This window comes from Wyeomyia smithii, chromosome 3, assembly GCF_029784165.1.
Source record: "Wyeomyia smithii strain HCP4-BCI-WySm-NY-G18 chromosome 3, ASM2978416v1, whole genome shotgun sequence".
NCBI lineage: Eukaryota > Metazoa > Arthropoda > Insecta > Diptera > Culicidae > Wyeomyia > Wyeomyia smithii.
This window is the reverse complement of record NC_073696.1, coordinates 84,780,007-84,807,384: the sequence shown is the minus strand read 5'-3', so window position 1 is coordinate 84,807,384 and position 27,378 is coordinate 84,780,007. Positions and strand designations below refer to the sequence as shown.

General features: G+C 38.6%; 1 protein-coding gene across 1 annotated transcript in view; it reads left to right on the top strand.

Moving 5' to 3' along the window:
• Nucleotides 1–24,969, top strand: part of LOC129729985 (uncharacterized) — a 60,092-nt gene extending 35,123 nt beyond the window's left edge. The window contains exons 2-3 of the mRNA XM_055688920.1: nucleotides 9,536–9,611; nucleotides 22,203–24,969. Of these exons, the coding sequence (XP_055544895.1) occupies nucleotides 9,536–9,611; nucleotides 22,203–22,365 (239 nt within the window). The 3' untranslated portion in view covers nucleotides 22,366–24,969. The remainder of the gene's footprint in view (nucleotides 1–9,535; nucleotides 9,612–22,202) is intronic.
• The last annotated feature ends 2,409 nt before the right edge of the window (nucleotides 24,970–27,378 follow it).

Below are 27,378 nucleotides of genomic sequence, written 5' to 3'. Positions count from 1 at the left end.
GTACTGGAGATCACCGCTTCCCAGAATGTCTCTAACGGGTACGTTCGGTTGTTTTCCGCGGGCCCGAAGGGAATCTATAAGCTCAGACCTAACACCACAGTATTCGGTATACGACCAAACAACATGCTCGATGTCATGGTAGCCATCGCCACAAACGCAGTGATTACTGTCTACAAGTCCTATACGAGAGAGATGCGTGTTTAACGTATAGTGATTGGACATAAGTCTGGACATCACGCGAATGAAGTCCCGACCTACATCCAACCCCTTGAACCATGCTTTCGTCGATACCTTAGGAAAAATGGAATGTAGCCACCGTCCCAGTTCATCTGAGTTCCATGATGATTGCCAACTGTTGAGTGTTCTCTGACGCAAAATGCTATAAAAATCATCATAAGCAATTGGTCTTACATAAATATCGCCATCAATAGCACCCACCTTAGCTAAAGCGTCAGCCTTTTCATTGCCCGGAATGGAACAATGAGGAGGGACCCACGCTAAGGTAACCCGGTAATTTTTATCTGTTAAAGCACTTAAAAACCGCCGTATTTTCCCCAGAAAATACGGGGTGTGCTTCACAGTCTTCATCGATCGCAGAGCCTCAATGGCACTGAGACTGTCTGTGAAGATGAAGTAGTGGTCTATGGGCAGGGTTTCGATGATCCCAAGAGAGTACTGAATAGCAGCAAGTTCTGCGACGTACACGGAAGCAGGAGCATCGAGTTTGTAGGAGGCGGTAAAATTTTCGTGGAAAACACCGAAGCCAGTGGACTCATCTAGATTAGATCCGTCAGTGTAAAACCTTTTATCATAACTAACATGTTTAAACTTATTGGAAAAAATTTTAGGGATCTCTTGGGGTTGCAATTGATCCGGGATACCAGAAATGTCTTGTTTCATGGTGGTGTCGAAGAATATAGCATTATTAGAAGTATCTAAAAGTGCGACATTGGAGGAATCGTATGAAGAAGGATTAATATCTTGAGCCATATAGTCAAAATATAAAGTCATAAATCTGGATTGAGATTGAAGGTCGACCAACCTCTCGAAATTTTCAATTACTATTGGGTTCGTAAGTGTGCATCGAATTAGCAACCGGTAAGAGAGATTCCAAAAACGATGTTTCAACGGAAGAATACCCGCTAGCACTTCAAGACTCATCGTATGGGTCGACTGCATGCAACCTAAGGCAATACGCAAACAACGATATTGTATTCGTTCCAGTTTGATCAAATGTGTGTTTGCTGCGGAGCGGAAGCAGAAACACCCGTACTCAATTACAGACAATATCGTTGTTTGGTAAAGCCTTAGAAGGTCTCCTGGGTGGGCTCCCCACCAGGTTCCGGTAATCGTACGAAGAAAATTAATCCTCTGTTGGCATTTTCGTGTCAGATACCTAATATGGCAAGCCCAGGTGCATTTAGAGTCGAACCAGACCCCGAGATATTTAGCGACTAAAACCTGAGTGATCGTTTTACCCGTTAGTAGGAGCTGCAGCTGAGCTGGGTTACGCTTCCTAGAAAAAACGACCAACTCAGTTTTCTCCGGAGAGAATTCGATACCCAGCTTAAGAGCCCATTCAGACAAATTGTCTAGGGTATCTTGCAATGGTCCTTGCAGATCGCTAGCCTCGCTACCAGTAATGGATACAACGCTATCGTCTGCAAGTGGCCTTAGCGTGCATGAATTTGCAAGACAATCATCGATGTCATTGACGTAAAAATTATATAAGAGAGGACTTAAACATGAGCCCTGGGGAAGGCCCATGTAACTAATTCGGGAAGTTGTCGAATCGCCATGTGAGAAATACATATGCTTCTCTGACAACAAATTGAGCAAAAAGTTATTCAAATTTGGTAAAGGTCCCTGCGAATGAAGTTTCTCGGTTAAAACTTCAACAGAGACAGAGTCAAAAGCCCCCTTAATGTCCAAGAATGCAGAAGCCATTTGCTCTTCTCGAGCAAAGGCGAGTTGAATTTCGGTAGAAAGCAACGCTAGGCAATCGTTCGTTCCTTTGCCCCGGCGAAAGCCAAATTGAGTATCTGAAAGTAAACCATTTGTTTCGACCCATTTGTCTAACCGTAAGAGGATCATTTTCTCCATTAATTTCTGGAGGCGAGAGAGCATAGCAATCGGCCTATAAGAATTGTGATCAGAGGCGGGTTTTCCGGGTTTTTGAATAGCAATGACTTTTACCTCCCTCCAGTCGTGCGGAACAATGTTTAGCTCAAGGAACTTGTTGAACAAGTTCAACAAGCGTCTTTTTGCAGAGTCGGGTAGATTCTTCAACAAGTTGAATTTAATTCTATCCAACCCTGGAGCTTTATTGTTGCACGAGAGGAGAGCCATTGAAAATTCCAACATCGAAAATGGAGGCTCTTCCGTAGCTACTAAAAACGCGTCGCGGAAGGTCTTCTGTTCGGGGACAGAGTCCGGACAGACCTTTTTGGCGAAATCGAGTATCCAGCGATCTGAATACTCATTCGAAACGTTACGATTCCGCATGCGCCTGGCGGTATCCCAAAGAGTGCTCATCGCTGTTTCCCTCGACAACGCGTTCACAAACCGCCGCCAGTATCCGCGTTTTTTTGCTTTTATCAAGCTCTTCATTTGTCTATCCAGTACATCGTACTTTCGGAGCAAATCGATAGTGCCTTGTTCTCGGAAGGCCAAATACACCGAGGACCTTCGCGCGTACAGGTCTGAGCACTCTTTGTCCCACCACTTGGAGGGAGGGCGCCGTCTAATCGTTACCCCGGGTATCGGTTTCGTCTGAGCTTGAGTCGCGGCGTCGATGATCAAGCCAGAAAGGAACGCGTATTCTTCCTCCGGAGGAAGTTCCACGTGGGACTCGATTCTTTGCGATATTATGGTCTCATAGGACTTCCAATCAATGTTACGTGTGGGGTCATACGCAATATTGATTGGATCCGTTGGAGTTGACCCATTAGCAATTGAGATAACGATTGGTAGGTGATCACTACCGTGGGGATCATTGATTACTTTCCACTGGCAATCTAACGCTAGTGATGTCGAGCAAAGGGATAGGTCAAGCACGCTTTCGCGTGCTGGAGGATTAGGTACACGTGTCGCTTCCCCAGTATTCAAAAGTGTCATATTGAAGTCGTCGATTAAGTTACAGATTAAAAAAGATCGGTTGTCGTCGTACAGCGACCCCCATAGCGAACAGTGAGAATTAAAATCTCCCAACATCAAAAAAGGCGCGGGAAGCAACTCTGCTATATCAGTGAGATGCCTCTGTTCAATCCGCGCGGATGGAGGGCTATATAACGAAACAAGGCATAGGTCTTTTCCATTCATATTCGTTTGAATGGCAACGACTTCAATATTCGAGATCGAGGGGAGGTCGATTCGGAAGAAGGAATAGCACTTTTTAATCGCTAAAAGTACCCCTCCACCGTGTGAGTCTCGATCTCGACGAATAATGTTAAAATCGTGGAAATTGAGTTGATCGTTTGATTTGAGAAAGGTTTCACAGAGCGCAAATGCGTCACAATTGTATGTATTTATTAAATGAGAAAATAGATCGAATTTGGGGATGATACTCCTGCAATTCCACTGTAATACAGTGATAAAATTCCTAACCTCTTTCGCCGTATTAGTCATCGAAAGATATGATAGCTGGAATGAGGGGCCAAGTTGCTGCTAGTTGCTTCAAAATGGTTTTCACTGTAGGAAGAAGGGCAAGAAGAATATTTTGTAGGGGATCTGGTATGTTGAATGTTTTAAATATCCAGTCCACAATATCAGAAAATTTTATGAACCCTGTTTCTTTTTATCTTCTGATTGAGAAATTGGTGCACGAGGGGTTTTTGGTGCCCCAGGAAGCGGTGGGTACTCCTGGTTAGATTTAAAATTAAAACCGGGAGGTACTTGCTTCGGTTTTTCTTCACCGCTTCCTTTTTGTGTTGGCTTATTGGTCATTCCGCTAGGGGTTATCTTGCGACCTTTGCGAGAAAGATTAGGAGAGTTGATCTTTCTCCTCTTCCTAGATCCTTCTGGCATGGCATAAGAACACCCTTCGACGGGATCGTCAGATGTACCCTCATCGGTTGGCAAAAAGGAAAAGATGTTTCCTGTCGAGGGTGGCTCAGCACTCTTCAGCATTTCTGCGAAAGAGCGCTTTGATCGTTCCTTGAGGGAACGCTTAATTTTTTCCTCGCGCTGTTTGTACGCGGGACACGCCGGAAGGTCATGCCGAGTTCCCTCGCAGTAAAGACACTTTTCAGTATTCTCACTGCAAGTGGTCTCAGCATGATTGCCTCCGCACTTGCTGCAGCGTGCCTTGTTGCAGCAGTAGGTGGCTGTATGACCTAACTGCTTGCAGTTTTGGCAATGCATGACCCGCGGTACGAACAGGCGTACAGGCAGACGAACCCTGTCCAAAGAGATGTAGTTCGGCAGAGCGGATCCGGCGAATGTTACACGGAAGGAATCCGAAGGGAAGAATTTCTTCTTCCCTTCTTCGATGGATACTGAATGCAATTGCTTGACATCCAGTATCTTTACATCTTGAATCAGGGGGTTCTTGAAGCAGCCAACCCCGTGACGCAAAATGTCATCGACCGTGAGGCTTCCTTCGGTAACCACACCGTCGATCTCCACGTCCTTGGCAGGGATGTACACGCGGTACTCTCTCGTGAAGAGCTCGTAGCTAGCAATTGCGTTTGCTTGCTTCAAGCTACTCACAACAACTCGCAGTTTGTTCGGTCTAACCTTTGTAATTTCGGTTACGTCCGAAAACTGTTTTGCCAGGTCCTTGCCGATTTGAAAAATATTTAGAGGCTTCTTTATGGGCCTGAAGTAAACTACGAACGGACCTTTCGAAGCATCTGGGTAAGCTTTCACCCGTGTTGCCGGTACCCTTGGTACGGGGCTAGGTAGCGGGGAAGGTAGAGGGGAATTGATGGGGGAGATCTCAATCCCTTCCCCATTTGTTTCCACATCCAGGAATAGTTGCACCTGCATGTCGTCCATTTTGCGGGAGCGTTACGCTCTACCGCACACAAACGATAAATATTCGAATGTGGGGGGGGGGGTCCAGTAGTTGCTATTAAATTTTAAAAACAATTTTTTAAACTACAATGGATCAAAATAAAAAAAAGGCAGTAATACTAATACTAATAACAATAGTAATAATAATAAAAATAAAAATAATAATAATAATAATAATAATAATAATAATAATAATAATAATAATAATAACAATAATAATAATAATAATAATAATAATAATAATAATAATAATAATAATAATAATAATAATTTTAATAATAACAATAATAATAATAATATTAATAATAATGATAAAAATTCTAAAAAGAATACTTCACCGAACGTCTAAGTCACGACCTCACGGCTGATAGTAGGATTAATCGAGCGTCTCCGCAGAACGACCAATGACGATCCAGCTTCGTGTTGTGACACAGTGGCCTTGTAGATGCCACTTGTAGTTGACTTCCACTCGCTCGATCGTATGGTGGTCCGTGCTGCTAGCGGGGTAACAGCGGTGCGGGAGAATTATTCTTGTTGATATATCAGCTGCGTATCAGATCACTGGCGGGGTAGGCTGCCCCTACCAGTGTGCAGAAGATGTTTCTGCCGATAAACTGCAGGCTATTGTTATCGCGCAGCACAAGAACTAATCGACAAAAAAAAAACACCCGTACGATAACTCGTGTCTTGTTATATTGCGTACTCAAACGGAGATGAACAATTTGCGTCTAATCGAGACGAAAGCAAAACAACGAATGATAGTTGAAATTTCTTCTGATGCAAAATTTCTTTTTTGCACGGGGGATGCTTCCCGTGCAAAAACAAGCGTGTTAAGAAAAACCGTGTTATTTCGAGAAACCGTGCAAAAAAGGCGTGTAAAAAAATCCGTGTACTATGAAAACAAAATTAATCAGAAATATTTCATGTTTACAAGAATATGCTTCATGCCATTCATTTTTAAACCAGTTCATTCTTGTATTATTTTGACGACTGCTACTGTTAAATACTGTTAAATCAAATTCCTCTTCTAGTCATACTTGAATTTCTATTCTAGTCAGCTCCTGGGTTGAGAAAATGAATTTTCCCTATTTTTTGATTTGCCCAAAGCAATGGAAGATCCTTTGTGTTATTCCAAGGTCGTGGTCCTCTTTGTCCGGCCTCTGGAGTAGAGATAAATGCTGAACGAATCCCAAAGTAGTAACAATATTTTTTATGCTGCATTCCGAATGTCATAAAGGTTGCCGCTTTCTCCTGTGCTGTTTTGTGGTTTTATTTAATTTATACGACCATTCAAAAGTTACATAAAACCATGCATGTCGGATTTTGTATTGGTGGAAGCTGTGCCTCCTATAATATAAAACTACTAGCTGAATACTCGATCTCACTCGGGAAGTAATGTCAGCTCTTAGTTAGCGGTAAGTTGGACATTGACATTCTATATCTTTATTGTATCTATAATTTTAAACCGGATTGTAGGAGGATCATCTTTCGACCAATAGAAAGCAACAATGATAATGAAAATTATTCTAATTATATTGAAATAAATCAATGTATGTAATTGTATATTCTTGCTACCGTAGAGTTCTTCAAGGAATTGCTACCAAAAAATTCAGAAATTTCCTATGAACAACATGTTAAGGTGTAATGACTTTTAGTGGAATAATATTTCAATTAGTAGTTGTTTGTGAAGTGAAATGTTCCGCTCTCACAAATCACATCGTAATACATTTTACTTTGATGCATTTTTTAGTTGTTGTGATATTGCCAAGTATGTTAAAAATAACTCTGGTCGACAAAATAAAAATAAGAAAAAATGCATTCCAAAAGCTCAAAGGCGACATCCATAAATTACGTAACGCGAAAAACTCAATTTTTGGTCCCCCACCCCCCCATATGTAACGCCAACTCCTATCACCCCATAAAAATTACGTCACGCTGTAGGAAAATTTGCCTGGTAAAAATGCTCGTTTTTGGAAAATCTCCAGAGTTTTTGTGTTACGTAACCCTGACCTTACCTTCCCCTTCCCCTATGTAACAAATCATAACGCTCAAAGACACCCCCTCTCCCCCCTATGAGAGTTACGTAACTTATGAATGCCGCCGAACCAGCAAAAAAACATAGATTATAGCTATTCAGTCATTCCTATGAATTTCGGTGCCCCTAGCCATTACCAAAACGTGTCAACTTACGTGAGATTGTCGTATAAAAATTGCTCGCTGGGTTCCTCGCTTCAACGTTATGTTTACGAGAAAACTCATTCAAGTCTTTGAACAAACGGTAGTGGCCAGGGACACTAAAATTCACAGGAATGGTTGAATAGCTATAATATATCATTTTTTCCGGTTTGAGCTCTTGGAGTGCACCTGTGAATGAATGAATTTGACTTATAGCAAAAAGTTGCACAGAAATTCCTTTTTCCATTTTCCAATTTTTTTCTCTTTCCGAACTGATGCTTTTATCATTTCCATCTCTTCGCTAACACATTCTCTCTAATTGTCTTGCTTTTCTCTCTCTTCCTGTGGATGTCTCTCTTGTTTTCTTTTTTCTGATTTTTTTAAACTTTTTCTCTCTCTCTCTCTCTTTTCTACATGATCGCCAACCTAACCAATAAACTTCATCATGTCATCAATAGAAACAACGGTGATTATTTGGGGAGTAAAAATGTTAATTTACCGATAAAAACCTTTTCTTAAAACAGATTTTGATACAAAGTATGACACAACTTTTCTGCGCTAACCATATCAAACTTGAGGCACAATTTTACAGCCTCTAGGTGTCTCTAGATGGACGAAAACACCGATACTGAAGCGTTTTGTGCTTTCGAATGGCATCGAACACCAATTATCAATTTTAAGGGTTTATCGGTTGCCAGGGATAGTCCTGGTTTTATAAATATTAATCTAGGGGATTATTCAAACATTCTTCACTTTTAAAATTGTAAACGCCAGTATTTACATTTCAAAATGGTGTTACAAATGAATTGACTGTTTTTTGACGTGCTGTCAGTTCCGAAAATACCAAGGATATTTGAGTAATTCAGCATTTTCTTCAGCTCTTCAGACGTCTCCCCGTTCAATTGAGGAATATATGATCGAGTTTCTTACCACAACGACATCCCGATTTCGAAAATACCTGTACTGCAGAGTACATAATCGATTTTCGTAGATTTCCCTAAGCCGCAATCGGCATCTCGAGTTTCAAAATGTCATCAGGCATCAATATCCGGTTTGAGGCGTCCTTTTGGTTCCGGGAACACCAGTATCGAGGGTCTGTAAACGTTTTCCACAATTTCGTACTGCTGCTCAGAGGCCGAGAGACGCCATCTTGGATTTAAAAACGGCATCGAACACCATGTTTTGGTCTCTGAATATCAATTTCCGGCTTCCGGACATGACCGAGAGCTCGAAAATCGTCAAATATACAGGGTGGCAACGTAGAAGTGATACACGTATTTGAGTGCCGTTCGTTGTATTTTCTGTCACAGCATGATAAACATCTGAGCAAGTTCTGAAGGAGTGACGTTTTGACTGTTTATTCTTAATAAATAGGTTCAGCCAGTTTTCAGTTCCGCTCTTGCTCCCAAGAAGAAACTTGGTAAAAAAAACGGAGTCTTCGGACTCCAACAGTCATCAAACCAGTGAAGGAACGTTTCCGGCGAAATCCAGCCCGTTTTTCAAGAAAAATGGCGTGTGAACTGAACATGAGCCACACAAAATGTTATCAAAAAGGACCTTGGATATTAGACTTCAGTATCTGGGTATACATGCTAGAAAAGCTGGACGACGTTGGGCATTTGAGTTTAAACCCATTTAAAACGATTGGTGAAGATTTGGGACGAAATGCCGAACGAAGTTGTGCGTGCGGCTTGCAATGACTTCGAAAAACGTCTACGGGCCGTTATCAATCACAAAGGTGAAACACGTTATTGAAATCGATACCGAAGAGAAATAAAAACTGATTAGAGTTTTATGACATACACAAAGTGTATCACTTTTACGTTACCACCCTGTATTCAAGAAATTTCAATGATGCAAGAAAATTCTTGACTTTTGACTCCCTTTTTCTTTAAAAGTTGCCCGTCCCCCTTTCCAATATTTCAATGACCACTTCCTCTGTACAAAGAACATGTTTGCTAAGTTTAATAGAAATCGCTTCAGGCATTCATGAGTTATGCTGAAACATACATACAAACCTTGTCTTATATATAAATAGATTTGAAAATTTATTCTAATTCTTTTGTCATCGAATTTGGTCTTCTATTATATTTTCTTTGTTAAAACGATTATTATTTTATCAATTTTTTGTCACAAGACTATTAGTAATTTTTGTAATCAGTGTTTTGCATTTTCGCTATTATATATTGATATTGGTTGCCATTCTAAGATTACAGGGCAATCAATCTAATTCCTATAAGGTCGTGGCATTCTAACATTTTTATCGACGTCCAAAACGTCTTTAAACCCCCTAAATCTCAATTATATTATTTATTAATATTTTCTTTTTTTTATCTTATTCCAGATGATACTGAAGGTAGCGATAAAAGCTTAGCAGACGATAGTTTTCTCGATAACATGTTGCAACAAGGTGCTTCCAAGTAAGTATTGATGTGATTGCAGCAAAAAATAAATTGCTGATCAAATATTCAAGTTATTAACGTATGAAATTTTTTTCGTACCGAGCCGAAGATTATCTGGGTTTACTGTTACCAGTGACCAGAATGCTATGATAATATTTCTGGTGTATTATTGTTTCAATAAGACACAACAGTTCTGCTTAAGATTTTATAGACATTCAGAAAGGATAACACTAGCCGAAAGAAGCGAAAAACGTTGCTTTAAAGCTCAAACAAGTTGCCCTAAAAAGAATATTGCTTATAAACCATTCCTGTTAACTTTGGTTCTTTTAGTGTATGCAGAAGTACGTCAAAAAACTGTAGAGTAATTGTTTACCGGGTTCGTTTGCTTATCAGAAACAAAACGTTTAAGTCTCCGAAAAAGTTATTTTTACTAGAGGCACAAAAATGCATAGGAAAGTGAAAAAGCTATAATCTGTCATTTTTTCTAGTTTGAGCTCAAGGGCAAAACCTGTGTTTCCCAGTGTTATAGAAAAAGCAATTTCTATAAAAGAGCACCTTTATATATACCATTGAATTTATTGTATTAACAATCTTAAGAATTGAGCAAATATTTGCCGAAACTCTTATTGCTTACATCATAGCCTTTGAAGCATAAACCTAAACATTGTTTTTGAGAAATAGTGCTCATAAGTTAAAATAATATTTAAAAAATATTTTAGTACTATAAAGTATAATATTGGCATAATATACATCAAGTGTGTTTGTAGAGAATTTTGTATTATACACGAATTCATTTGATACAAATATTGTTTGCTTTCAGCAACTGATTCTTCATTTCTATAAGTTTTTTTTTAACAAGCTTAACAAGCTTTGGCAATCAACCAATATCAGTATTTGTCAACGATTGTCAATGATTTGTTTGTCCAAGTGCCTGTAAGCTATGGATGAAAACCATTATGACTTCTTGATAAACAAAATTACATGTAAATGTTTGTTATTTGAGATCATGCAAAATTTGCGATTCAAAACACAAGAAAATATTTAGCCGAACATTAGGTTACAACAATTATTCTTTCATTCTTCAAAGGCATACTCTCTCAACAACCAGAAAGCATAGCTGCTCAGATTGTTCCGGAATCGTACAGTCTTAGAATTTCAATAAACGGCGGGAATGCGAACTCGTGGTGTCACGTCGAAATAACGAATTTTCAATTTCCACAAATCCTCTGACATAAAAGACCCCGCGTCTGCCTTACTCCACCGGATCGGACAGACGGACTACCATGCAGGATATCATGAAATGTGTCCTTCCGCTGTCTGAAGTAGAATCCACTTACTTTATTCGATACTCTTATCTATACGTGACAGAAATTGTTGCCGATGGCATCGCCTGAACGCGTGAGATGAAGATTGGAATGTACACCTAGTGGCTAGTGAAAGCTACTAGCGTAGTACAGTGAGATCATCTGCATTGAAAGGTAAACGTTTGGTACTCCCAGGATAGCATCACTTTGCATGTGGAGTTTCGTAGTGGAATTTTGTTGTCGTTATTGTGTTGACATTCTGCTAATGTGCATTACTATAGTTACAAGGGCATACAGTGAACTGCCAAATAATGCACTGAAATGTTTCAGTTTAAAAGGGTAAGCACATTACCTTTATCCACTTTGATTTACTGGCAGATGAAAAATAAAATTACATTTGACTGTGAATCACTGTAAAATAGCCTCTCGTATGGTAGTGATACTCTTGGTAGTGAAGCACATTCGCGACTATTTTATGCAGTAAACAGATAACTCCGGTCTAACTCCGCAGTGAATATTGAACTTTTCAATTAATATCAAGGGATTTTAATTTAAATTCGATCCAAATGAAATTTTACCATTTCGGTAGATTTAGACATGAAACAAAATCAAAGGTCAGCGCAAGCTGGAATAAAACAACTATTTTGCCAGTGTAAACACATTTATCGAACGGACCTTTATATATCCCAAAATTATAATGGACTAAATCAATCAGCTAAACTTCATCGATACTAACTGGAAACTGTCGGTATAACATGAAGAGCTTTCGATTTGTGGGTGTATACGAAGGTATTTCTCGTTTTCGATTTGGGGCACTTGAGTTGAGCTGAAATTGAATTACCCCCATCACATTTTCTTCGCATTTTGTGGTGAGAGTGAAATATAAATTTGGGAGAAGAATATAACAAGCGAATCACTTTCGACGCACCACTCATCGGGGGGGGGGGGAATAATGACGTATTATCGAGTTGAATGGAGACCGAAGAAAACGGTTTGAAGAAAATATATCAATACTTACTGCATTTTGGACTGTTTCGTGAAAAGTTATGAATCAAAAAATCTACGAATGATGATATTATTTCTTTCGTAGCAGTGAATTCAATGGTGTCTTCCAGTGGCCTAATTTTTCACAATAGATCGTACGTCATAAAATTAGTAAAGCGATAGACATCTACAGCCAACAATGTAGCACGGCGGTAGAAAAATTTTGGTTTGGGACAGTTTCTCGTGATTTGGCGAAGAGAATTTGTCCCAAATCAATGGTATTATGACGGCAGAAGGGTATATCGACATTTTGTGTGAGTATCCGGAAGAGTCGGTGTTTAAGATGGGTATTGAAAATAGTTTTTCTTTTCACCAAGACAATGACCCCAAACACAAAGCGAATATCGATTTTCACATCCACTGGCGTCAATAGTTCAATTCTAGAAAATTAACACTAGGTTTGGTTCACTTGCAACCCGATTTTAAAAGGTTGATCTTATCATACGAAGATTCGAATTGAGCACAATTTCACTGATAAAGTTCTGTCAGGTTTATCGTTTGGCCTCGCTAGATATACTGCTGCCGCAAATTCTTTTATATGATGGAGCTTGCGTGTGAAATAGAAATTTAGTTAAACACTCATGTGAATAATTTATGTGGTTCTCGTCTCCTCAGAGTAGTTAGCATCGTGTCTAATGTAATAGATAGCCACATAAGGTTGAATAATGTTTTTATAAGTGACATCGTGTAACAGAAAAGTAAAAGCAAGATGAAATAGTTCTTATTCTCAAGATACACTGGTAAAGCTTAAAGTTAATTTGAGCAGTGCGAGGGTAAGTTTTGCATCTGGTAAACTCATTGGACTTCCTGAAACATGAAAAATCCTTTTATTCTTCGACATACTCTCCATATCCATCACTTATTGTAGAGGTGTTCTAACATTTCAATGCCAATTTTATTGTGCTGCTCGTCGAGTCTAAGTTGTTTGTTTCCAACTTCATCATTGCATTCAAGTAAAGACTGGAACGCGCAAAAATTAGTCGACTTCAAATTGGTGTATTTCTGTTAAAAATGCATTAGAAAAACCATGAAATGTTGCATTTAAAAGTTGAGCGTGTATACAATGGTTGCTAAAATGGGTTTTCACAGCGTGTCAAAATTCTGCTCGCGCAGCAAGAGAATCCGACGTTCTCGCACCTCAAATTGGCAAAATTGCTGGATGTGACCAAATCAATCGTAACATATATTTCAAATGTGTTCGGGGAGCGCCTGTCGACCGCCAGGAAGCCTGGAAGCGGCGGCAATCGTAATTCAGACGTGGCAGCGACGATGAAGAAGGTGGCAGCGAATTATATGCGGAATAACGGAATAAACATTCCATCAGGTACTTCACTGGCAAGCTCATTGTCTCCCATACTTAAGTGCAGCGGGCCAAGAAACGATCCGGGTTGTCGATGTTGGCGCACGGTGACGGACGGTGAAGGTGGCGAACCCAGATTTCGTACAAAACACCTCGGCAAAGTGGTGGTCCGTAAAACTGTAATCTGCTTACAAAGTTCGACCGTGGGTGACGAAACTTATATGAAGGTTGATTTCCAGCAGCTTCCGGGACAGTAATTTTATACCGTACCAGGAAAAGGGAAGGTGGCCTACATTTTCAAAACCAGCAAACTATCAAAGTTCTCGAAAAAATACCTCTCCTGGTGGGCCATATGCACGTGTGGTCTAAAAAGCGGTATTTCCATCACTACGAAATCGTCAATCAAGTAATCTACGTCCAGGAGTGCCTGGAAAATCGGCTGCTACCATTCCTAGAGCAACGTAACAGGCATGTGCTGTTCTGGTCGGACTTGGCAAGCTGCCACTATGGGAAAAAAGGCGATCGAGTGGTACGATGCGAACAACGTGGTTGTGGTACCTTAAGACCACAACCCTCCTAACAGCCCAGATTTCCGCCCTATCGAGCAGTATTGAGACTTGGTCAAACGGAATATCAAAAAAAAACTTATAAATCCATCGAAAACGAGCAGCAGAATAAATCTATCTGGCGTTTGGCGACGAATTAGGTCGATAAGACCACTGTACAAAATTTAATGAAAGGGGTTAAGCGGAAGGCACGGCAGTTTGGATTTGGTAAAGCAAAATAACAAACGAACATTTTTTCCTTTAAATATGTGAGTTGAACTAACAAAATAAAACTAGGAAGATTTTTGCATTACGAATTTTGACTGAAAGAAACGATTTTTTTGTCGACCAACTTTTGCGCGTTCCAGTCTTTAGAATCGCTCGCCAGGAAGCCACATTTTACAAGCAAGAAAGCAGGAAACAGTCGCTCGGGACTAAACCTAATGACTTCAAAGTATGGAGAACCAGGTCGTAGCGTGAGTCCTTCAATTTATTGGTAGTATCGCGAGTAGAATTAGCGGGAGCGTTGTCTTGGTGAAAGAGCATGTTGTGTTTCGCCATATGCGATTGTTTTGTCTTGATTTCAATGTTGAACCGATCCAATAATGAACTATGATATTGTTTATTGATTGTTTTACCATGTTCAAGATAGTTAATCAATGTTATACCTTGCTAACATTTCATTGGCTGATTGTTGCGTTTTTGGGTGCTTCGGACAACTTTCATCAGGCAAAATCCGCTATGCCAACTGCCGAATGGACTCGGGTGTGTAGTGATGTATTCTTGTTTCACTTATGCAACGAACTTATTCCTATTGCGTGTAATTAGAGGTGGAAAAAATGGTTCACTACAGTGAGCGGATCTAAGCGGTTAGTGAGTTAAGATGAACTAGTTATTTTTAACAGCTCACTTGCTGTTTTCGTTCTAAACAGTTTTTTACAAGCAGTATAGCTTATTTTTAGACACCGCAAGCTCTACACCCCTCACCGAGCGCAAAGTCGCGCGCGAAACTGCAATCAAACTACCAGCAACCAGCTGCCTCCGGCTGTCTGCTCTGCTATGCATAACCCACCAGCCACGAGAGCAAACATTACCTTGCCACAGTTCCGCACAGGCACAGTGGCTGGATAACGCAGAGTAAGCACATGAATGGATGGCAAAAGTGGAACGAAAAGTGCGAAAGAACTGGTTCACTGATTTGCTGAATCTATAAAGATGTAGGCAATCCGCTCGCGAGCTGATCAGAAGAATCAGTTCTTCGGAAAAACGAAATCTTTTGATCGCTCTCAGAAGAACTAGTTCTTCCGATGGACTGGCTCTTTTGATCAGCCCGCAGGCATTGCGCTCGGTTTCAAAAGATTTCGTTGTTTCAAAGTACTAACTATGCTGATCAGCTCGCAACCGGATTGCCTGCATCTTTATAGATTCAGAAGATCAGTGAATCAGTTCATTCGCTCTTTTCGTTCCACTTTTGCCAGTCATTCGTGTGCGTAGTCGGCGTTAGCCAGTACCTATGCCTGTGAGTGTGAACTGTAGCAAGTTAATTTTTTGCTTGCTCGCAGCAGCAGGTGTATGGGTTATGCATAGCAGAGCAGACAGCCTGTGGTAGTTAGTTGCTATGAGTTCTATTGCAGTTTCGCGCGTGGTTTTGCGCATGGTAGAAGAGCTGTAGAACCTTCACATGGCTCTCGCTTGCGGTGTCTGATCAACAAAATGACCAAAACAGCTTGCCGAAGACATCGGGGATTGCGCATTCGAGTCCCTTTTTAAAAAGGAATTTGGACGTAGAACTACGTCTCTCAGGAAATTCACCTACATAGGGATGTAAAATGAAAATCTAAAATCGGGGAAAGTGAAAAGTATGTCCAATTTCAAATGCTAATATATATTTATTTATTTATTTATTTTCGTCAAGCAATGTTTTCTTATATTCTATACATTATTTGCAGTAGTTAGTCGTTTTTTGATTTGATTTCTGCCCATAGTGATGTCGATTTTTTCGCAGTGCTGATTATAGTGACGCATCATGCGATTTATTGGGCCTTTTTTTGAGTAGTTAGTTCTGTGAGAGTTTTCCGAAAATATTTTACGATTTCTAAATTAACGACTGGGTGCATAACAATTTAGTTGCGATAATAATTTAGAAGATTGCACGCGTTGAGAAATAATGTCATTGATAAAATAAAGCATTGAAAGTTCGCGGCGTTCTTTAAGTGCTTGTATGTCTATGAGCATTAGGGTGAGGAATCGTTATATGGAAAAAACGAAATTTGATAGCAGAAAGCCAGAACCAAGTTTTTTTTGTTCTATTTGGGGCCCCAAACAATCCTGAATTTATTGGAAGTCAATTGGTTTTATCTCCGCTTGGCGCATTGCATTTCAAATTTATTTGGAGATTTGTATGGAGAAACCAACTTTTTTGCATTTTCCATTCTAAAGAGCTCAAAATTACTCAAACCATAAGTTTCATGACTTCATATGGTAGGTTTTTTGATGCCTAACAACTTGGCCGAAGACACTAAAGAGCTAGAGTGTGCCAAAAAAATAATAGAGCTGTTCAAAGTTGAGTATGTCGAAATTAATGTTGCAAATCATTTTTTCTGCCAACACTGCCAGTGTACCGGCGTCAGTCAGATTTCCATCAGAAGTTACCTCTGAAACACGTTGTAGATTCTATTTACCCCTAGAATATTGACCTAAATTTGTTTGCTTGGTCCAGCTGAGTGTATAAACTTGTTCTGACAGGTTACTTCTGATGGGAATCCTACTGACGCCGGTACATTGGTAATGTTGGCAGAAAACAAGATTTTCTGCATTTAAATCGACATACGCTACTTTGAACAGCTATGGCTCTTCTTAGGGACATTCTAGCTCTTCAGTGTCTTTTGCAAAGTTGTTGGGCATCTAAAATACTATACCTTAACATAATGTAGTGCATTATTAGAGCATTATTGAGCTCTCTAGAAAGGTAAATGCAAAAAAGTAGGTTTTCCCATATAAATTTTCATACAAATTTGAAATGCAATGCGCCAAGCGGAGACAAAAGCAATCGACTTCAAGTAAGTTTAAGGTTGTATGGGACCCCAAAAGGAACCAAAAAAACATGGCTCTGGAAAATCGTTCATTTTTCCCCACCCTAATGAGCATGCAGCGTGCTTCATATGATGGTAAGGGAAATGCTGTCCAATTTAGCTTACGAAGCGCGTACAAAAGAAATTGTTTTTGGACAGATTCAATGCGTTCTTCATGTGTTACAATATAGGGATTCCATACAATGCTACAGTATTCCAGAATTGGTCGGATGTATGTAATATATAATAGTTTGATGGGTCTTGAAAATTGTGGCCGAAGCGTTTTAAAAAGCTCAACATACTATTTGCTTTGTTGATAATTGTATTATAATGTTCTATGAATGTAAGTTTGGAGTCTAAAATTACGCCTAGGTCCCTTACAATTTTGCATTTTTCTACTGGTTGGTTTCCTAAGAAAATGTTTGTAGGTGGTGTTACTGTTTTTCTGCTGAATGCTATTGAATTACATTTTTTGATGTTGAGTTGCAATAGACTTTTGTTGCACCAAGTGTATAATACATTATTTCATTCTGGAATATTTCGAAGTCTTCTGCATTGATTATTTCTATAAAGAGCTTCATGTCGTCAGCATATACAAGCACACGTATTGATTTGAGAAGAAAGAAAATGTCATTCACGTATAATATAAAAAGAAGAGGGCCCAGGTGAGAACCTTGAGGAACCCCGGAAGTTACTTCTATTGGGTTTGAGAAGGAATTTTAAAAGCGGACTATTTGTGTTCGTTTTGTCAAGTATGACTGCAGCCATTCCAAGAATTTTGTTTCCATTCCGTATTTTTCGAGCTTGAAGAGCAATAAAGGTATGTCGATTCTGTCAAATGCCTTGCTAAAGTCCGTATAAAGAGCTTCTACGTGGTTGCCGTTGTCCATTACAGTCAAAGTGAAAGTTATGAATTCCAAAAGATTTGTGGTAGTTGATCGGCCTTTATAAAAGCCGTGCTGTTGAGTTGTGATTTTGTTTTTTACTTGCTGAAAGATTTTTTCATTAATTATTGATTCAAATAATTTTGGAATGCATGAAATAATGGCAATTCCACGATAATTACGAATGTCAGATTTAGCGCCAGATTTGAAAATTGGCACTAAATATGAGGTTTTCCAGAGTTCTGGAAAAATTCCATTCTTCAGAGAGAGACATATTAAAGAGGTGTAGTAAAGGTTTAGATAGTTCTTCTGCCAAGTTTTTGAGAAAAATTGGAGCTATTCTGTCAGGTCCAGGACCTTTCGTAGCGTCTAAGTTTTTAAGTGCGTTCTGAATTTCGAATTCGGATATTTGATTGACAGATAAAGAATTCGGAAATTCAGGAAAATACGAGAAATATTCGCGGTTGCGATCTGTTTCTTCAAATGTGGTGTATATTTCTTGAAAAAAAGTGGCAAAAAGACTACATATTTCATTATTAGTTTGTCTTAATTTACTGTCAAGATGCATTCGTGATGGAAAGTTGCTACTTTTTAGTTTGATTTTTACGTAATTGAAGAAGTTCTTAAGGCAGGACTTGATTTGATGTTCGACTTTACGGTTATGCTCTTCATGCGCAATTTTAATGGCTGCGTCAAGTTGACGGCAAATTTCTTGGTAATTTTGAAGATTTTCGCTATTGTTGTCTTTTTTATATATTTTATGTGCTTTTTGTTTTCTATTAAGCAATTGATTGGAAATGCTTCTAAGATTTCTTCCAAATGCAGAAAATTGTAATTTTATTATTCGAACTATTGTACTATTGAAAATGGTCAAGCCTTGTCAAAATGCAAAATTCGACATCTGATTGGTCGTTATATGATTGCTTTGCCAAGCACGGTCGACAGAATTATAGATTTAGTAATTTGGAGTGTACTATACTGCCGTACCGAGCATAGTTGTCCCAGCGTGCATAAGGTTTGTGTACTGCCCATAATTCAAAAATTGGCTAATATGCCATAGGCATCAATTCGAGAAAAACGCATTTTAAAGTTCTTTGTCGGTGCAACACGTTTTGACTGTCCATGTCAACATTTTTATTGAGTATATCACCCTTCGTATATGCTGGAACCTTGCCGTTGAGTTGAAACAGGGAAATCTGCAGGAAAATTCCACCCGCTAAGTATTTTTCACGCAGTAGCCGTTTTTTCAATTATTAACGAAAAGTCAATTGACAAACCGGCGTGCAATTTGGCTAATATCCATACGATGTGAATTATATCGTGCTCGTTGGTAGTAAAAATGGCTTTAAATTCAATAAAACAATACGGAAGCACAAGTGAGGACGAGAAGCACGACGAGACAATTGTTTCGTGCAACAATATAACAATATAACAAAAATATTATTAATTCATGATAATCACACAACCCACTTTTCTATTTTTTCTCATCAAATCCGAAAAAAAATCTGAATCTTCTCTTTGTTATAACCTCTAATCAAAGAGCAAAATAGCATTTCTAAGAATATAAATATTTATGACAGAAGGAAACAGTCACGCTTCCAACGGTCAAGGGTTTTGCGGCAAAACGAATAAATTCTTGTTGCATCAAATATTCTTCGTAAAAAAATAAAACTTGATGCAAGGACCTTAAGATCCCTTACCTAAAGCCAGTGACCACCAGGCTACAACACACTTTCGAAAGTGAGACGAAACAAAGTACATTAATAACGCACTGGTTTGTGTACAAGCCACAGGTTAAAACATATTGGATATTAGCACAGAACAGATATGCAACTTCGAACAAAACTCTGCTGCAAATCCTAGCCCACGCTTTCGCAATTTGTTTTTCGCCTTTCCATCCTACATTGATTTTACAGTGAATCGTTGAAACAGTTCGCTCCAATAGTTTGAACATGCAACAAACATCTATTCTTTATTTGCTTTAATGACCAAACAAAGAGGTGATCATGAATCTATCACAATCAAGTTAAGACAAAACCGCATTCAAGAGATTTTTGAGCAGAAATTTTGTAACCATTCACAATTAACATGAAAACGATTGTCGTTAGTCAAGATGTTCAGTTTTCAACTCGGGCAGCAATGAAATTCATAAAAAAATGAACAAAAAACCTTGCACGTATGCGGGTGGTACTGTACGATTATCATGAGAAGACACCCTCGCTGTACCAGTACCGGAGAGAACGAAGAATTCTCTCGACGAAAGAATGGCGCGAGGTCGCACAGTTTTTTTTTGCTTTTGGTTTCGTATGAGGACAAGAGAGACTGAAATAATTCTTCACCACGAGCAGGTATGAATGAAATAAGTGTATTAACCGCTAGATGTCGATACTCAAATTGAAGAGATTTTGTCTCGTTTTCGGTTCTTTAGTTGAACAGATGTGATATTAGCCAACTTCTCAATTATTTTGGATATTAGCCAAAATTGTTTCACATTTGCTGCCTTCCCAAATGCATTTTTCGACAATCGGTTTCATAGGGACCTTGTTTAGGGTGTGTACCATCCCGAAAAACTGTTTTCTCGATTTTGGTAAAAATGGCATATTAGCCAATTTTTGAATTATGGGCAGTGTAGAACATGGGACTACTATACTTGGAACGGCAATATATGGCCTATATAAGATGTATTTTAGCCGAAACTGCTCATATTAGCAGCAGAAGCAGTGGGTATCAGCATCGATAGTGGCAGGGGCAGCTGTTGCAGAGGCTCTTCCTTTAGTAAAAGCAAGTGAAGTGGCGAGCAGCATCGGTTGTTGCTACATTAGCCGGCACTTCCTCTAATGAAAAGTTGCCGTATTTTGACAAAACACAAACGTTTTGGAATTCTGGCATTCAAAATACATGGGCCGTCAAATTTTCAGTGTGAAAACAGCTTTCAACTGTGTTATCAGAAAAACACCTTAATCCCGTCCCCCCACAGATGCGATCAACATTATATCCGATATGAAAGTAAACAACAATTTTACTTATAAGGACAGCAAACAAATTATTGAAAATTTAAATTAGAAGAATTGAAAGTGTTTTAATCTGCATGCACTATGATTGTTGAAACTTGTTTGCGTTGTTTAGTGTTTGTTCTTTTGCTTAAAACTTGAAACATATTCAATATAAGTAATGTAACAAATAACCTTATGTAGTTCTACGTTAACCTTACGGTCGTAGCTTTGCATACAACCCTTGTGATTTTTTGTCTAGGTCTAAATCACACAGATCATGTTCATTTTTCGCATCCTCGTAAAATTACATACGTTGCCCCCTTTACTAAACATCAATTTAGCAATTACATGTAGAAAAGTCCTCCGATCATACTTGAAATCGCTATAGTTTAACGATAAATTCTTGACCTGTATTTTTTCATTTGTCTAGGATGAATGTTTCTGAAATATTTTAGCCCAAAAATCGACTTTTTTTTAAATTTTCAATCTATTAAAACATTTTAACTTTTGAGCCGTTTGACCGTCTTTTTTTGGGGTTGAGCCTGCGTTACTTATTGTTACATGTGGTGGAGGACGAGTACTCGGAACAGTTACGTAAATAATACATTTTTTTCAAAACTGAAAAAAACGTTACTTATTGTTACATAGAGGGGAAAAGGGGTTTAAATTATAGATTTTTTTTTGCCGTATGTAACTTGTGCTTGACGCCTAAGGACCAAACTAAAAATACAAGTCAATTTTTTTTCGATAAAACCCAATTAACATATGGATTTTAGGCATGATCGTAGTAAAAAATAGCGGATAGGACTTTTTTACATGGTATTGAAGAATTTGCAAGCTTTCAGAACAGAGTAGATTTTTAGCATGAAACACAGCGATAATACCACAAAATCAGTCAAAACTTCGAAATAAAGAGCCGTAGTGAACGATCAGAAACCTATTAAAAATGTTTACAGGATTTATATTGTACACTCGTTTTGGATTGAAAGCAGTTTATTTTTTCTTGATTTGTGGGGGTCCCCTGGGCCCACAGCAAAATTTGGCCTTGATAACATGTCCATATCAACAGCATTCTAGCTATTGTTGGTAAAATAGGGTAATCTCAAAGATTTTTGATTCGCGACACCATCTCTGTGTCAGGCCAAAGACTTTTTAACCGATAATGTGGCATCGCGGATGGTTTAGCGCGATCTAGACAACTTGTAAAACTGATTCTTTTCTATAATAATGCTTAACCAATAACTGCTCTACTAAAACGACTAAAATTTCCAGAATTAGCGGGCTGAAAACACTCAAAAGACTACGCTTAAGTTGTTAACACCAAAATAACTGTTTACTAGTGTAATGCTACAGATACCTATATTTTTTCATGTTTGGCCTAGAATTGCTGCGTATATGGAACATGCTGCCTTCCACTCTATTACTATCTGTCAACTGCTTCTCTCTCTCCATTTCGTTTCGCTTCCAGACGCTCGTCTCTGATTCAAGTCTACCGGAGGGCGTGTATACGACGTGGTGGTAACTGTGACCATCGATCCAATGACTGCTGTTACAACAGCTCCTGCCGATGTAACCTGTGGGGCTCTAACTGTCGCTGTCAGCGAATGGGCCTGTTCCAAAAATGGGGATGAATGGTGAGTGCTCTGACCGGAATGACCAATGTGTCGGTTCCGTTGGTAGTCGCTCTTTTGGTAGCATTTGTGCGACTGCCAGCGGCACCGGATGGTGGAAAATGTGACACATAAAAACGCTTTCGTACAACGGCTGATGATTTACGGTGCAACGTTTGGACTCTGGTGCAATTCTTATACCACTGGGTATTGGAGAACTACGGCGAAGACTTGTATGCGGCAAACTGAAACACACATTCGTACATGAACACATGGACGAGGAACAAACAAATAGGTTCTAATACAATGTATTTTATGGTGAAATCTGGTTCATGCGCTTTTAAACTAAATCAAATTAAAAGGGAATGAATCGAATTCTATGGATCTATCAACTATGTATTTTAATGTTGACGGCAGAAGGGTAATTTTATATATGAAAACAAAAACCAAAACAGTAGAGCATTGAAAAAACAATGTGAGGAAATATGTTTTATAAAAAAACACAACGTAATGATAATGATAATAATGATAATGATATAAATGATAATAATAATATACAGAGAGAAAATATTGTCTGAGTTGATCAGAATGTTAATTTTATTCATTTTTAAACAATGAGTTGAGAGAAGTCATGATGCAAGCCTAATGGGCAAGAATTATTTAAGATCTAGATCAGATAGTCAAACAAGTAACCACAAACTAAAAAACCATGAAGCAAAATATGAACCAACCGGCAGCTAGTTATCAATTACTCTACGTCTACTTAAGGCCCCACGATGTTGAGAGGAGCTGAGCTAACTTCAACTTTGTGAAACGACGTTAAATGTTACTTTCAGATGTCCAGTGGATTTTGATACGACTAATTTATTTGCTGTTTGTGTAATGGGAGCAGATCATTAAAATAAAAAGCAAACATTTATATTATGTTAGGGACTGATATCGGATCAGTTACGTAGGTAATAAAAGTAACAATAGCAGTAGCAACAGAGGAAAAGTGATCGGAGCACAGTTCCCCTCGAATCATCGGACAGTCCATCGTCCACCGGACAGCAACCGTTTCCCAGCCTCTAAAAACGAATGTGTCTTGGTCGAGTGAGAAAGGTACTCCGAAAAATCTTTTCCTCGAGTACTTATAAATAATATTTACCAATAAAACCCAAACAAATATGAGATTAGCTTAAGCACACTTATCAAACTTCCTCTCCGATGTTCTTATACCATAGTTATACGATTTATCTCCCCTTTTCCAGCATGTTTGTTACTGCTCGTTCACTTCTAGTCCTCTAGCAACAGGAACATATTGGCATCTACACTCGTTATGAGCTTTGCGTTCATCCTCTAAACAAAAGTGATTGAATTATCTAATAAAACATCCATTATTGTCATGCAGACTGACAGTTCAATCTTTTTCAAACGTATGAATGTATTTCACTCCCAAGCAACCAGCTTAATTATTACATACATTTTTGGAGAATTCCCGCTATTTGATTCAACTTTGGTGTGGATCGTTGAATATCGAGAACTTAATTGCCCTCTGCAAAGAACGCGGGAATGTTGAAAACAATCCAGCCAAATTTGGTGGCAGATATCACTTTTAAACAATAACAAATCACAATATAATATTTCTGTAATACCTAGTGGAAATAAAAAAAAACTTACTGGCATTCAGTTCGAGCATCTGATTTTTCAAAATACTATGAATTTCACTGAACAGGGGAAAATGGTTTCATCTAAGGTTAGACTGATTTGTTTGATATTCGTCGATAGTTCAAACAATACATCATAATGGAATGAATGAATGAATCCAATAAAATTTATATTCTAAAATAGATTCCCTAATCACAATCATGTGAAGAAGTGAAATTGAAGAGTGAATCCAACTCCCACACGGAGAGAGAGAGAGAGAGAAACAAAGAATGTATTCCGGTGAGACTTCCCAGTAAGCCATGAATCACAAAGAATATTCGAACGTCAGCATTCATATCTTGGCCATCTTGACCATGGGAAACCGGTGGCATGTGATCAACTGCTGGCTCCAGACAAACCTACGTCACGCAACAGCCTCATGAAGAATTTTCCATCTTTTGATGCCCCTCTGGATGATAGAAAACAAGTGATATGTTTTTCTCTCTACCAACCCCAAAATTTCCCCTCCCACCGTTTGTTATCGACAGGAGCAACTCACTGTCGTCACGAGGGCGTCAAAAACATGTCCCCGCTGGCTTTGCTGACTAATCGGAATGGAAATATAAACTGCAGACTAATGACTTTCCGACCATTTTCATTGCATGTTCTCCATTTAGTCATCGGTTTTGCCTCAGCATCCGACCACTAATCAATGGTCTCGTAACCAGAGGCCTCTTCCAGGGTGGTCGCCTCGGCATTTGTGCCAAAAGTTCCGCAACGCATGCAGAACGCTCTATCGAATGTATTTTGGTTTCCCACACTAATTGAATTACCAAACCCATTAGAGCTAGGTTGCTGCTGACAGGCGCCCTTTGTAAATGTGTAAAAAGTGTAAAGTGTAAAAGAACCTGATAATAGCACGCAAAGGGATAAACAAACTAAGAAATAAACAAAATTATAGTTCATTTAACAAAAAACATGTAAGCAACGTGAGTTCAAGCAAGAGTTTTATTTTTTTCGCTAAATTGAGGGTGCAAAAACTGAGCTGCTGTAGATGATTGATGATGACCGCCATTTGGGGGTAAACATTTCACCTCACTGTTCGATGGATATTCGCAAAACGACTGTCACGCTGGTGCTACGGTTCAAGTGTGGCGCGGGAATTTGAAGGTTACGCTTGCAATTGATGATCCTCCTATATTAGGTGAGATAGATTAAACTAAAACATAAATATAAAATGTGTTGCGTTCGGAGGTGAAAGGATATTGTTCGAAAAAATACATCGATAATCGAAGTATGATTGAGCCTTTTTTTTACTGTGAATGAGCCTTGTTGAATGTCTTAGAAGAATTGAATATTTAAATAAGAAAAAAATTTTTTTTTTATTTTTACTACTTAATTCGAAAGCAAGTATAAAAATTCACTCGTTCACAGCTGCTAATTGCATTATGTGGTAAGTATCAGACGGGACGGGACTTCTAGGAAGGTTTTGTGGTTGTTGGTGTATCTTATCATGGGTGAAGTTTTTAGAAAAAATATTGAACAGCCATTAAAAGTGGTTACTCATGCCATTGTTGTTTGTATATTTCTATGCTGTTGCTGGAAGCTTAAAAGTTTACAAACAACATACATCATCGTATTTTAACAAAGGCGTGAGTAACCGCTTCTAATGGCTGTTTAATCTACTCTTAGTTCTCCAATTTCCATAAAGTATTACCAAGATAAATCAGGTGAAACTTATCCGAAATCAGTCGATGTGCCTCGTTACAAATATGACCTTTGATATTAAAACAAGTAATGAATCATTTTTCAAAACTTTATATGCTTTTGTAACTTCTAGAAAATGCTTTTCAAAAAGCATCCCTAATTTTTTTTTGGTTTGTCTATGGACGGTGTAATAGATAATACCAAACAACCTATTAAATCGGGCTCCAAGTGAGCACCGTAAACAAACTCATAGAATGCATACATTAATACGTACAGAGTGTTACAATGATCGCTTGTTGTTTTGGTTCGATCATCTTGCTTAAGTTTTCGAGTTTAAGTATTCCGGATTTCAAGCAGGCTTTTCGGGTTTTCGAGCAACTGTAGACATTTTTTTTTTTCAAAACATCTGGCACCTTTGGGTGACACTTAGTATTTGGTAAAACTGGTTACGAGATTCTTCCGTTTCAAAATGAAATCTGATCAAAGCCGTAAATTTAGGAAACGCAAATGTGAAGTATGCTGACATGATCCACACACTAATAATAAAAATTTATTCATCTGCTTCAAATTGATTGTCAATGATAGCTCATTCTGGTTCTATGAAACTCCCACGTTTTGTATCCATTTTTCCCTTCCAGGTAAGTACTTAACTGCCCTTCTAGGTAAAGTTCTTGCAGTTTCTATGCAGTTTCTAATAAATACGAGACAACTATTGGTAGAAACTTGTATCAGAATTATTTGCACTCTATACGAGAAAGTTTATTACAAAAAATATTAAAATGTGCCCAATATTCTCTCTGTCATAAAGAATTTTGTGCTAACTTAGATCAAAATTTCGAATTATCTCGTAATCCAAGTGTCCATTGACAATGCAAAATATTTGTAGAATCAAAACGGGTTGTTTGATCAGTAGGTACTGCGTCTTCAGCAAAACTGATGATAATAAATTTGTTCTTCCAAAAAATCGAATGTCTTTCAAGAGGATATAAATAGGCACCTAATAATCTAATATCATGTGATATGCAGAGTAATTGGTTCATTTTTTATTTTGCATAAATCGTTTGAAACTTGAGATAAAACAATCGACAAGCATGCAACAGAGAAACTAGATCTATGGAAATTTCCGAAGATCTCAAATCATCAATCGGTTGGCAGCACAGCTAACGTCGGCGAGTGTGAATTGTGAGCTTAGTAAAAATTTCGAGTGTTATTTCACCAGTCGTCTGATTAGTTACTGCAGGCTTTGGGGGCGCTCAAATACGCAGCGATTTCAATGGATTTAGTAAGATAAGTACAAATTATTGTTTCGAATTTATGATGTGTTGATATTCGAGCACATACCCAGTAAAAATATTCGATCCCCATTTCACCGCCGCACTAACAATGATATTACAGTGTTGTAAGCAACATCCGAATTTTTCCTAGTGTTGGAAAGTTGAGGGGCGTCTCTTGGGAATGGTTTGTTTGCATGGACTCGTGAAATTTTCAGATTGAATTTTTGACGTAGAAGTACCTCTCTCAGGAAGTTCGGCCATATTCCCATAAATCGGTTCGTTTTCAATGGATCCTTCGTTCTTGCAGCAATCGATTGGAAAATCAAGCCTTGTCAGAACGCAAAATTGGACTTCTTATTAGTCGCTTATTGCTTACTTTCCCAAGCACGGTGGACAGAGTTATAAACCGAGTGAATCGGGAATGTAC